At 39.0% G+C, this 12,885-nt stretch overlaps 1 protein-coding gene across 1 annotated transcript; it reads right to left on the minus strand.

The window, feature by feature from the left end:
* Positions 1–3,241: 3,241 nt before the first annotated feature.
* LOC103120630 (alpha-enolase-like) lies at positions 3,242–4,983 on the minus strand. Its single transcript, XM_007531072.3, has one exon. The coding sequence runs from the start codon at positions 4,903–4,905 to the stop codon at positions 3,601–3,603; it is 1,305 nt and encodes a 434-aa protein (XP_007531134.1). The 5' UTR covers positions 4,906–4,983; the 3' UTR covers positions 3,242–3,600.
* Positions 4,984–12,885: the final 7,902 nt, after the last annotated feature.

Here is a 12,885-nt window from a genome sequence, read left to right on the forward strand (position 1 = left end):
AAATTCAGGGGAAATGCTAATGTGGTATGCTTTAAATAATGTATCCAAATGCAAACACACATAATGAAAAATGTTTGTATTTGTCAAAAATTGTAAATAAAGGGCATCAAATCAAATAAAAAGAAATAACATTTCAGGAGATTGTGATGCACAGAGTTTGTGGAGAAAAACCTATGTAGACTACTTATTTTATGGTGACAAAGGCAAACTGCTCAAACATGATCAATTTTTGAATGATTAATTACTTTATTTATTCGATGTTGTTAAATAAACTACATTATATATTAAATGTCTACATGTGACACATATGAATGCATTTACAGGATTGTTTGATAAATCATATACTAATTGCAAAATACCTCCATGAAAAGCGATTTATGAGCTCCTTTGACAGCAGCTTTTCTCCTGTTTTTTAAAAACCCATAATTTAAAGTTGTTTTCCTTATTCATAACTCAAAATTCATTCTTTCTATTTTCAGCTTGGTGTAGGATGGTGAGCCACTGTATGTTAACATCATATAATAAACTAGATGATATGTGAGGCTAGTTATAAGCTCTCTTCTCCACTCAATTTTCTCATTCTTTTTTCCTGCTTTCTGGATGTTTATTTTCCAACTCTTTAGTAAAATTATAGAGTTACATTCTATCCTGTTAGCCTCAAGCTAACATTGTTTGCTGCAGGCCAAAAAGAACTAAATTTGTGAATAAATAAAAATGCTGTCTTTGGGTACAGGACAAAACTGCCTAGATGCTTGACAGAATAGATTCTATTCTAGGCACAAGCTGGTTTCTCCCCATGATGGCAGTCATTTCTGGATTCATTGTCCTTACATGCATGTGACTATCAGGCTTGTGGGGGGTGGGAGTTCTACACTCCATAGCAGGGGTGCTTTCTCTTGATCTCAAACTTCAGACACTGATATTTTTATTTAGAAGTCAGTTTTCATTTCTTACATCCACCAAATAGTCAACTGGCTACCAAGTGAAAATATGAGTAATGACTTTTCTAAGGATAAAAAGCAAAATCAACATTAAATCTCTTTTGCAAAAAGTTGGAAATAATTGTTTTACAATTAAAGAGAATTCTTCAGCATTTAGGAGAATTCTTCAATAAAGAACCTTATGTTGAAAATGAGTTATAGGGAACTTTTTATTACATATATATACTGCCCAAGTTCATTCTAACACTGCATTTATTTACTTATGTTCAGTTTGGTATTTGTTGGGTATGTCTTTATGTTAATTGATGAGCTTGAGTTTATATGTATATGTTAAATGCTCATAACCTAAATTTTTCCACCAGTGTTGAAAACAATGAAAAGTTTTATTTCTTAATAAGTGAATATTCCAAATCATCAAGTTTTATGATGATTTTATACAGAGCTTCACCCCAGAAACTTACATGGATCAGGATTGCTGAAGAGTCACAGGAGGTGAGGGACTATGAGATTAACTGACCAACCCACCAGCAAAACTTAAGTTTGTCTCTCCTCCCTTCCCCACCCACTAGTCATATGACCACATAGGGAGTACCTGCAATAGGCAAGAATCTGAGCCTTACCTTAGGGGCAGCCCCCTTGGCTCTTCAGAAACTATGAAGACTGAGAATGGGTAGATGTTCAGTGCTTGAAAGGTATGGGGGAGTTCAGAAATCAGTGCATTCCTGAGTGAATACAGAGGAGAGTTTTTCATATTAATAATATGCCCACAGTGGTAGAGGAAACTATAGGAGAACTTAAATTCTTGGGTATAGTGAGTGATAACCAGAGAGTGCATTCAACCTAGTATCAAATTAAGCTTTTCTTGTATTGTCTCTTCATGTGAAACCACCCTAGGAAAGGATCACATAGTTTTCTTCAGTGTGTCTCAGAAATAAACTAAGACAATGTTATCAGCATAGAAAGCTTCAAGTATAATGTAAGCAGACATAATTGAGTAATTTATTTCAGGAACATAACAAGCCATAAAATAAAAATTGAAATACATTGTAACGTAGATGTCTTATTTATGTGTATTCTCTCTAAATATTTTCCATGGAAGTACTAACTATGTTTGTGGGACAGAGATATTGAGGCATTTACTACATTTGCATGATAAAATCATCAAATTAAAAAAGTAAAATCCTAATTAACTAAGAGACAAAGAGAGAGAGACCAGAGAGAGGGAAGCCATTCTCAGTAATTTATCATCAGAGGAAAATAACTAGAAATTTGTTGCATTTTATCACAGCAATAGTAGAAAGAAAAGAGAAAAAAAAGTTAATTCCATATGGTTCAATGCAACTGACATTAAGTATTATATAAATGCCTAGGCACACAATTGATGTAGATAATCAAACTGATATTCAAAAGGATGATTTTTCAAAAAAATAGTTATAAAGGGCAGAGCCTAGGCCTGAAGCCTGAAGCAGAGCCTGGGGCTCTTTGTGTTGCTTGAAAGTTCAATTCAGCTTTCTTTTTATTTTATGTCCCTTTTTACAGAAATTGGCAATCATCACAACAATGAAGTCCTTTTGTCTATTAATTAGATGCTATAGCAGCAAGTGTTCATGTTCTGTAGAAAAATAAATTTACAGTGCACTTGTTCATATTAATCTGGACCAGATAATGATTAAGCTAAAAATGTTCATTTTAATCTCAAATTCATTTTTATAAATCTTTTTTTATGATAAGTACTTCTATATAATTTATCTTCTACTATTTTGCTTATCACTTAGACAGATAAGCTTGAACAAGAACATCCACAAGGAGACCTCTACTTTGATGGTGAGCAAAACAAGCAGGAAGGAAAACAAAGTATTAATGATAGACTTCAAGGGATAGAAAAATACAATGATTTACATAGTATGGTGCTTCATTTTTGCTTTTTGGATATTGCTGGGGCTTCACTGTTTCAGATACAGAGAAGGAAAAGCTTCCCAACACAGTGGAGGTTAGCTTCCAATTTGAGTTGTTTGTACAGCAAAGCAGCCACTTTCCCAGTGAGCAATCTCGTTCTTTCAGTGTTTTAGTTGCACAGCCGCTACGTGAGGCTTTTGAGTATTACATAGTAAAATGTGGGGCACCAGTCAGTGGCACACACATAGTCTTCTGGCTCTGACTTGATTGCTGTTGACATGTCTGGCCGCTGCCTAACTGCCCTTACCAAGGGTTTATGCCAACATCCCTTTTAATCACGACACAATGCCTCTAAGTCACAAAGCCCTGTGGACATTCAGATGATTTTTATAAAATACACACAGTTTTCCTACAGGTCACTGAGGTTTTTTTATTTTGCACACACCATCACTGGGGATCTTGTCTGTGGACACCTCGGAGATCACAATATGGAGGTATGTGGTTCCAGACACTTGGTGGGAAGTCAAGTGAGAGAAACAATGATTTGGGTCAACCACATGATTACAGTTGGATTTCCAAAGGGTCCAGGTGGTCAAGCTTGGCTTCTGCAGAAGTTCTAAGGAAGCAGTGAAAACAAAGGGATCGGAGGGCAGAGGTTCCTGGCAGGATTGGCTGAGGGCCTTGAGCTGCCCATTGACATCAGGAGCAGAGGTCTAAAAAGCTGATGAGTGTCTGAGGAGCTTGGGGCCTGCTGGCCCTGAGCTTACTTGGCAAGGGGGTTTCTGAAGTTCCTGCTGGCAAACTTAGCCTTGCTGCCCAGTTCCTCTTCAATCCTGAGGATCTGATTGTACTTGGCCAAGCGCTCAGATCGGCAAGGTGCGCCGGTCTTGATCTGCCCAGTGCAGAGCCCCACCACCAGGTCGGCAATGAAGGTGTCCTCAGTCTCCCCAGAGCGATGAGATACCATGACTCCCCACCCATTGGACTGGGCCAGTTTGCACGCCTGCAGAGATTCAGTCACAGAGCCAATCTGGTTCACTTTCAGCAGCAGGCAGTTGCAGGACTTCTCTTCTACAGCCTTGGCAATCCGCTTCGGGTTGGTCACTGTGAGGTCATCCCCTACCACCTGGATGCCTGCAGTGGCAGTGAAGTCCCGCCAAGCTTCCCAGTCATCCTGGTCGAAGGGATCTTCAATAGACACCACTGGGTAGTCACTGATGAAAGACTTGTACAGGTTGCCCAGCTCACTGGCTGAGATGTACCTGCTGGGATCATCGGGTGACTTGAAGTCCAGGTCATACTTTCCTGACCGGAAGAACTCAGAAGCAGCCACATCCATGCCGATGACAACCTTGTAGGTGTAGCCAGCCTTTGCGATGGCGTTTTTCAGCAGCTCCAGGGCTTCTTTATTTTCCAGGATGTTGGGAGCAAATCCTCCTTCATCCCCCACGTTGGTGGCATCCTTTCCATATTTCTCCTTGATGACATTCTTCAGGTTGTGGTAAACCTCGGCTCCAGTGCGCATGGCTTCCTTGAAGTTTGCTGCCCCAGCAGGGAGGATCATAAACTCCTGCATGGCCAACTTGTTGCCAGCATGAGAACCTCCGTTGATAACACTGAAAGCGGGAACTGGAAGAATGACTTCAGGGTTGCCAGCCAAATCAGCGACGTGGTGATACAGGGGCACTCCCTTCTCAACAGCACCAGCCTTGCAGACTGCCAGGGACACACCCAAAATGGCATTTGCCCCAAATTTAGATTTATTCTCTGTCCCATCCATCTCTATCAACAGCTTGTCAATCTTCTCCTGCTCCACAACGTTCAGCTTCTTGCTAACCAGGGCAGGCGCAATAGTGTTATTGATGTGCTCAACAGCCTGTGAGACACCTTTCCCCATATAGCCGGTCTTGTCATTGTCCCAAAGCTCAAGTGCCTCATAGATGCCAGTTGAGGCACCACTGGGCACAGCAGCTCTGAAGAGACCTTTGTTGGTGTAGAGATCAACCTCCACAGTGGGGTTCCCCCTGGAGTCAAAGATCTCTCTGGCATGAATCTTGAGAACAGACATGATGAATGTCCCAGCCGCTGGATGTCGTTGCCCACGAAGGAAGCAGAGGGTGCTGCAGACAAGCGTTTAGCCAAGAGATGTGCCTGCTGCGGTGACCCCCATTTTTACAAATCTTACAAGAACTATCCTTCTCAGTCTAGAAACTGTGTTTTCCTGCTGTGACTTTGACTTTAATACTCAAGAGCCTCCGTTGAACTTGAAAAGTTGTTTTTTGTTAACATATAACCTTAATTTCATTTGTTACATGACATTTCTCATTCAAGAGTTTGTATGCACAGGACTTCTGAGAGACATGGCCATGGAATAACTGGGATTGAATTGTCTCTCCCCACAAAACAGTAAATAAATACAACAAAAGACCCAACTGAAGTCATAAACTACAGATGAAAGATCTGCAACCTCAGGTGAGTGATTGTGTGCAGTTGGGGCAAAAATGGGTGCTGGTTTAAGGAACAACACAGTCAATCAGAGCTCTGGGCATCACTGAGCTGAGCTGTGCTATTTGGGCAATTTTGCTTTAAGTGCAACAAGCAGTGAAGGTCATTGCTAGTGCCAGAAGAAAAGAGAAAGATTAAAACCTCTCAGTATTTGACTCAGGGGGTCGTTAGCCTTCTGAATTTTAGGCAAGAACACACACACATACACACAAAACAGAGCATATGTGACCACAAGACAGCCCAAAGCAATAACCCCCTTCATCCCATCCCACCCACTGTGGATCATACAAACAAGAGAACCTAGAGATCACAATAGCACCACCTTCTGGCCATCAATAACCAGCACAATAAATGCACAAGTAGAGAAACAACTAAACAGCTATCTGTGCCATATCAGCCTTACAGAAATGAAACAGAAGAAATCCAAGGAATTACAGATTTAGAGAGACTCTCAGGGACAGACTACAAAAAGTTCATTATCAGGACTCTCCAGGAATCTAAGAAAGACTTGAAAGAGCATTTTATTATGGAATTAAAACACACACGAGAGGAACTCAGAACAGAGTTCGCTAAGAATCTCCAAAGCTTGAAAGAACTTCAATCAGGACTGACTAAGCAACTAGGAAGCAAAAAAAAAACAAACTTTTTAAACAGAACTTCAGGTAGCAAAAGACACTCTAATTGCAATCCATGCCCAGGTAGAAGGCTTAGGAAGTAGAGTTACACATTCAGAAGAAATAATTTCCAATTTAGAAGAAATGGCTAGCTAGTCCACTATTTAAATTCAAAGATGTGGGAGAGGAATGGTTCAGAAAGACTGAAGCAACTCTCTGTGAAATTTCAGACTCCATCAAAAGATTGAATGTAAGAGTGATAGGTATATCTGAGGAAGAAGATACGGCCAAAGGTTCAGAGTCTATTTTCAGAGCAATTTTAGCTGAGAATTTCCCTCACTTAGAAAACCCTCAGAACAATGCTCATTCAAGAGGCAGAATGCTCACCCAGATTTATAAATACAAAAAGACCAATTCCAAAACACATTATTGTAAAACTATAAAAACTCAGTGGTTAAGGGGGAAAAAATGTGGGCTGCTCGGAAAAGGAAAAAAAATACATACAAAGCAGAGCTATCAGATTTCTCTTTACAAACCCTAGAGGCAAGGAGAGAGTGGAATGACATATTCAAAGTTCTAAAGGAGAGGGAATTCCAGTCAGGAATTTTGTATCCTGCAAAATTATCTTTCAAGATACACAATGTTAGTTATTACACTTATGGTAACCACAGAACAAAGCAGGAAACAGAGATTTTTAGACTGTGGAAAACTGTAGTGGTTAACAAGGGATGTGTGGGATGGAGGTGGGAACAGACTTTTGATGACATGATAGAGGGAAATAGATATAATGCTTCAAGTTCTTTAACTGACTAGCTCATAGCTCTAAGTACAGATATTTGCTTTACCTAAGTAATCAATACCTCAGATTTGTAAAATGATGAAACTCTGAAACTGGGCTTAAACTGTTCAAGGAGCTCTGAAAATATGCATCTCCATAAATAGTTTTTTAAACATCTAAGTGAACTACAACTTTAGGCCAGACAGATCAAGACTATTTGGTCCAGTCATTATCTAAAATACAAAGATAGTCATATACCACTAAAGGACACAAAGCAAAGTAAGTTCTAGTATATTACTATAGATTCTAACCAATGGATTAGCATAAAAAACAAACCCCCCAACTAACCTTGTTTTAATTATAATTCATAATTAATATTCCAAGCTCTCTCTAAGACTAAGTCTTAATAAGAAACCCTTTACATTCTCTTTAATATCCTCATTTCTCCTAGTCCCAGAACCTCTAGGACTATACCCATACTTCTTGATATTTCTTCTCTCTGATTCCTTATCATCATACCACCTATGGTGACCTCAGCTTAATCACTACTAGTGCTGCCAACCCACATTATGCTGCTACTGATTTTTTTCCTTTTTTTAAAAAAATATTTATTTATTTATTCTCTTTTGTTGCCCTTGTTGTTCTATTGTAGTAGTTATTATTGTTGTCATCATTGTTGGATAGGACAGAGAGAACTGGAGAGAGGAAGGGGGACAGAGAGGGGGAGAAAAGATAGACACCTGCAGACATGCTTCACTGCCTGTGAAGTGAACCCCCCACTACCACAGGTGGGGATCTAGGGGCTAAAACTGTCTCCTTACACCAATCCTTGTGCTTTGCACCACCTGCGCTTAACCCGCTGCGCTACCACCAGATTCCCCCACTACTGAATATTTATGGTGGACTGCAACCAGAAATATGGAGCCTGAAATGTCAACCTCTTCAAACTCTTCAAAATGCTTCAAACTTGGTGAGATCTTTCCTAACACATGGGACTATCTACATCCACTTTAGACAGCACACCATCTAACAAAGTTACAGATACTAGGTATAGGGTAGCATATAAGGTACTGGGTATATATGTAGCCATAAGCAAAACTCAAAGTAATAGTATTCAATAGTCTTTGATGATTAGACTTAGACCTAATAAACCTGGAATCCTAGTTTTAGTGCCTAAAGAAAGCACAATAAATTCTCTAATTGATTAGACTTAGACCAAATTAGCTTAGCAATCTAACAGAAAGTCCCAAAGAAGACAGAGACAAAAAAAAAAAAAAAACTAACTCTGGTTGGGCTGAATAAATGACATTCAATGGTTAAACAACTTGGAGAAACTGTAAGATCATCAGAGAAAGAATGGACTACAAGAGTTGGATAAGAGTATGGGACAGGCTCACTTAATAATGGCCCCTTTAGTCAATATCATACCACCTCACCATCTGAGATCCTAGTCAGGGAATCCTTGAATTTTTCTCAATTTCTCTCTGTTCTGTCAGGGAAAAATAGAGAATCTTAGTTCTGGCACTAAGCCCCAGTGACTGGAGGCAAATAACAATAATTAATAATAATTAGTTCTCATATGCACATAGATTGTAGATAAGGTTACAGAAAGTTTGGAGTTTTGAGTTTTCCTCAAAGGGAGAGGCTTCAAAGACCTTATTTGAGGGGCCATTTCTAAGGACACTTAAAATTGCAAAATCAGTTTCTCTGGATTTTTGCTATTGAAAAAGATAGCTATTCCACATTAAAACTGTTGAACTCCTGCTATTTTTATTTTTAAATATTGACTCATTTTAAAATATAATCAAATACAAGTTTCCAAGATAAGTAAATGCAGGTTACCATACAAATCAATTTTGATTCATCTGGTGGTCTTCAACACTCTAAAACCATTTACAGACATCTCTTATGTTAATAGTGATTTTCAATAGTTGGCAGTGGGTGTAGATGAGAGAAAATACAAAGAAACAACTGAAAATTTTCTTGTTTGTCTTCCCCAAAGCAAAGGGAGAATAATTTCATTAAAACAAAACAAACAAAATAAAAAGCATATGGAAAAGCCATCCAGGGTGGAGTTGTAAAGGTCCCAAAGGAGAAATTCAGATGCACATGGCACAGTGTCAAAAATTATGTAAAGGAGCCAAGTTTAAGAAGAATTGCTTCTCTTGTCTAGGGTCAAGACCACCATCTGTGCAGATGCACCACTGCAAAGATGATAGACAGCCAGGGATAGAAACAAACCTCCTGAGTCCTGAGCAGAGTCTGTGCTGATGTGGGGAGATTCTGGCAGCTAGGCTAGATGGGCAGTCTGGGGACTCACTGCCAATTAAAACTGATGGTGTTCCCTTCTCTTTTGATGGAATTGCCAAAGTCACCTGTGTGACAGATACCTGCGAGCTTCAGGACTAGAAACCCTTTCCTGTGATCACTTCCTCACCTTTTAATTTATCCATGATTTTGAAAGACAGTCAGTGACTTCCCGTGGCAGGTGGCAGCAGATGGGAAGAAATACAAACTGGTGAATGCAGAACTATTATGTAAATAATAGTATGCATAAAGGAAACTGCCACTTGTTATATTTCTCTTTCTCCCCCCCCCCAAATGCATTTGCTCATTAAAGAGAGAGAAGTTAAAAGAGAATCAAATCATCACTATGGCATATGTGCTGCTGAGAATCAATTCTGGGATCCCAACTACAAATTCTATCCTCTACTGTTGCACTACCTCTCTGACCCAGTAAATGCCTCATTACCTATAAAACAGCAGTAAAGGGTTGTCATTCGACACCTGAAGTCTCTGGACACAGTCTGAAGTGAAGCATGTTGTGGTGGCACTCGTTGCGTTGATTAGGTTGCAATCCGCGGATGCAATATTATTTGATTTGAATTGAGAACAGCATGTAGGAAAGTGGGCCCCACCCTAAGGTTCCAGGACTGGGGGAAATATAGACTCTATAGTGGAAATGTGAGGTTCCTGTTGTCTTAGGGTTCAAGAAGACAATGGATAGTTACTGTTATCACATTATTTGGTGATTGGGTTAACTTTGGAAAGTCCCTTTGTTAGGGTTTGGGGTATAATACCCAGCATCTTGTATATAGCTGTCCTACCGGTTGCTTCTGTTCTCCCTGGTCTAGGCTTTTGAGCACTATTCCAGTCTTTAGGTCCATGATTGTTCAACAGTTTGTTTGGCTTTGTATGTTAACTCTCTTTTCAGCCACCAGGATCCAGATGCCAACAAGATGGTGACCAGACTTCCCTGGACAGACGACCCCATCAATGTGTACTGGAGCTCCACTTCCCCAGAGCCCCACCCAACTAGGGAAAGAGAGAGACAGGCTGGGAGTATGGATCGACCAGTCAATGCCCATGTTCAGCGGGGAAGCAATTACAGAGCCAGACCTTCCACCCTCTGCAACCCACAGCGACCCTGGATCCATACTCCCAGAGAGACAGAGAATGGGAAAGCTATCAGGGGAGGGGATGGGATATGGAGATCGGGTTATGGGAATTGTGGAACTGTACCCCTCTTATTCTATGCTTTTATTAATGTCTCCTTTCTTAAATAAAAAAATTAAAAAATAAAAAAACAAAAAAAAGAAATCACATGGGAATTATAAACATCTGAGGCTACGGTTTGTATTAATGCTACCAGTTTAATTATATGTAATGCAATAACAAAGACGTCAAATACACTGAGCAATATAGCTAGCAAAACAAAATCGGACGCCTATACCAACCATATTTCACAAATGTTTACAGATTCCACTGCTAATCTCTCATTTCTTTATTAAATAAATCAAACTACAGATCCAGATACGACTGTGATCTCCTGCTACTGTACCCTTCCCACCTTAATCTGTCAAAGTGAATCACAGTCTTCAAGTTGATCTCTGTTTCTTTTTCATGCATGTTCTATTATTCAACATGTTTGTTAGTATCCACAACAATATATAGATTTTCTCCTTGAAAAAAAAAAAGGTTCCAGAAAGAAAATAGAATGAGCCTCCTGTCGCCCAGTCAGGTTTTTGTTGAAATGTGGTATATCTACTCCAGTTATTTTATTTGTGTGATTGTGTCTTGATTTATTTAAACTCTCAAAGAAGAATAGATAGAATGTCTCAAAAATTTTATACATTTTACTCATCATGCACTTCCTCATATGTATATGTAAAGATATTTTCAGTGAAGATATATAAATCCAGAGGAGAAATTTCTGGTCATATTCTATGTGATCTTTCAATTTTGTTAAGTGTTACCAAGTTTCTCCCACTACCTCATGTGGTTGTATTACTTTCTCAAACTATAAGACTTTTTCTCTCTAGTTTAAAAGAAAAAAAAACTTGACTCTATCAATCTTGCTAGTTTTATCAATATAATAAGCTCTACTACACTGTGTATTTCCTGAACTATCTAATGGTGCATATTTTATATGAGGTCCATAAATACTTCTGTGAGTTAGTCCTATCTCTTGATTTGCAAGGTTTAAAAACATCTTTAATGTCAATTCTCTATGCATTCATTGTGTTTAATGAATTTTTTCCCTGTTTTTCTTTACTCTTAAGTCAAAAATTTAATATGACTTTTCACTTATCTTTTCACAACTCTGATAAGAATTAGCTCCATCTACTTGCCCTGCATTTGTTGGTTGGTGTCCACTTTTTTTACAAACTCTCCATTGACATTTGTCAATGTTCATCAGTTGAACTCATCGATGTCCTGTTTGTAATAACATGACAGCTTCCATCTTGAATGTCTTCTCTTAAGCCCTTCTGGACCTAGGAGCCCCCACTTTAGCCACAAACAATTAAGAAAGGGGTTTCCTCTTTCAAAAAACTTTTATTGTCACCAAGATTATAACTGAGGTTCAGAGTCTGCAGGAAGAATCTACTGTTACCTGTAACCTTTTTTTTTTTCATTTTCCTTTCTTTGATAAGAGAGAGAGAAACTGAGAGGGAAGGGGAAGATAGGAAAGAGACAAAAGAAACACTTGCAGTACTGCTTCACAGATCTGGAAGCATCCCACCTGTAGGTGGGGACCAGGGACTTGAGCCAGGGTTCTTGATCATGGTAATATGTGTGCTCAGTCAGATGCACCACTACCCAGCCCCCAGTCTGGGCTTCTTAAAAAAGAGTTCTGGAGAGTACTAGAGATTTAGCACAGAGTGACTGGGGACCCAGGTAAAAATAGTAATAACAATAATAATAATAATGACATACTAATGAATTGTAGCAGAAAAATCAAAGGAATTATCCCATTTACATCTCAGTCACTCAAAGAATCAAGACAGCTGATTTCACACAGTAGAGCTATTTCATCTTTTATCAAGTAAATGATATTATTCTATACTGGTTCCTTGACAATAACTTAGATTATAGTGCTTATGAAATAAGCTTCTTTTATACTTCTCATTGTGAAAGTTTGAAATGAATTTTTCCCGTTAAATCCAATCCCTTAAAATACAGCTTATGGGGGGTTGGGTGATGGCTTGCCATTATTTTTTTTTAATTTTTATTTATAAGGTAGAAATATTGACAAGACCATAGGTTAAGAGAGGTACAGGTCCTCACAATTCCCACCACCAGAACTGCATATCCAATATCTTCATTTGATAGATTTCTTTATCCCTCTGGAAGTATGAACCCAGTATCATTATGAGGTGCAGAAAGTGGAAGGTCTATATTCTGTAATTGCTTCCCTGCTGAGCATGGGCATTGGCAGGTAGATCCATACTCCCAGCCTCTCTCTCTCTCTCTTTCCCTAGTGAGGCAGGGGTCTGAGGAGGTGGGGCTCCAGGACACATTAGTCTGGTAATGGTCAGCATCTGGAACCTGGTGGCTGAAAAATAATTAAGATATAAAGCAGAACAAATTGTTGACTAGTCATGAACCTAAAGGCTAGACTATTACAGATGAAGACTTGGAAGTCTCCATTTTAGAAAAAGCTAGTATGTCTATTTTAGTTATATTCCAAGAGTCCTATGACATTATTAGTTTTTGCCTGAGCCTGGCATTTAATATACAGGTGGACCCAGGTTATTGTCTGGGAAGATGGTGTCATAGTTGGAAAATGGTCTAGAAACCCAAATTAGGGAAGAGAGTAGCTACCAAATATGGGGAAAGTATATAAATATTGTTAACTATAAACCCCATC

Source organism: Erinaceus europaeus, chromosome 2 (genome assembly GCF_950295315.1).
Source record: "Erinaceus europaeus chromosome 2, mEriEur2.1, whole genome shotgun sequence".
NCBI lineage: Eukaryota > Metazoa > Chordata > Mammalia > Eulipotyphla > Erinaceidae > Erinaceus > Erinaceus europaeus.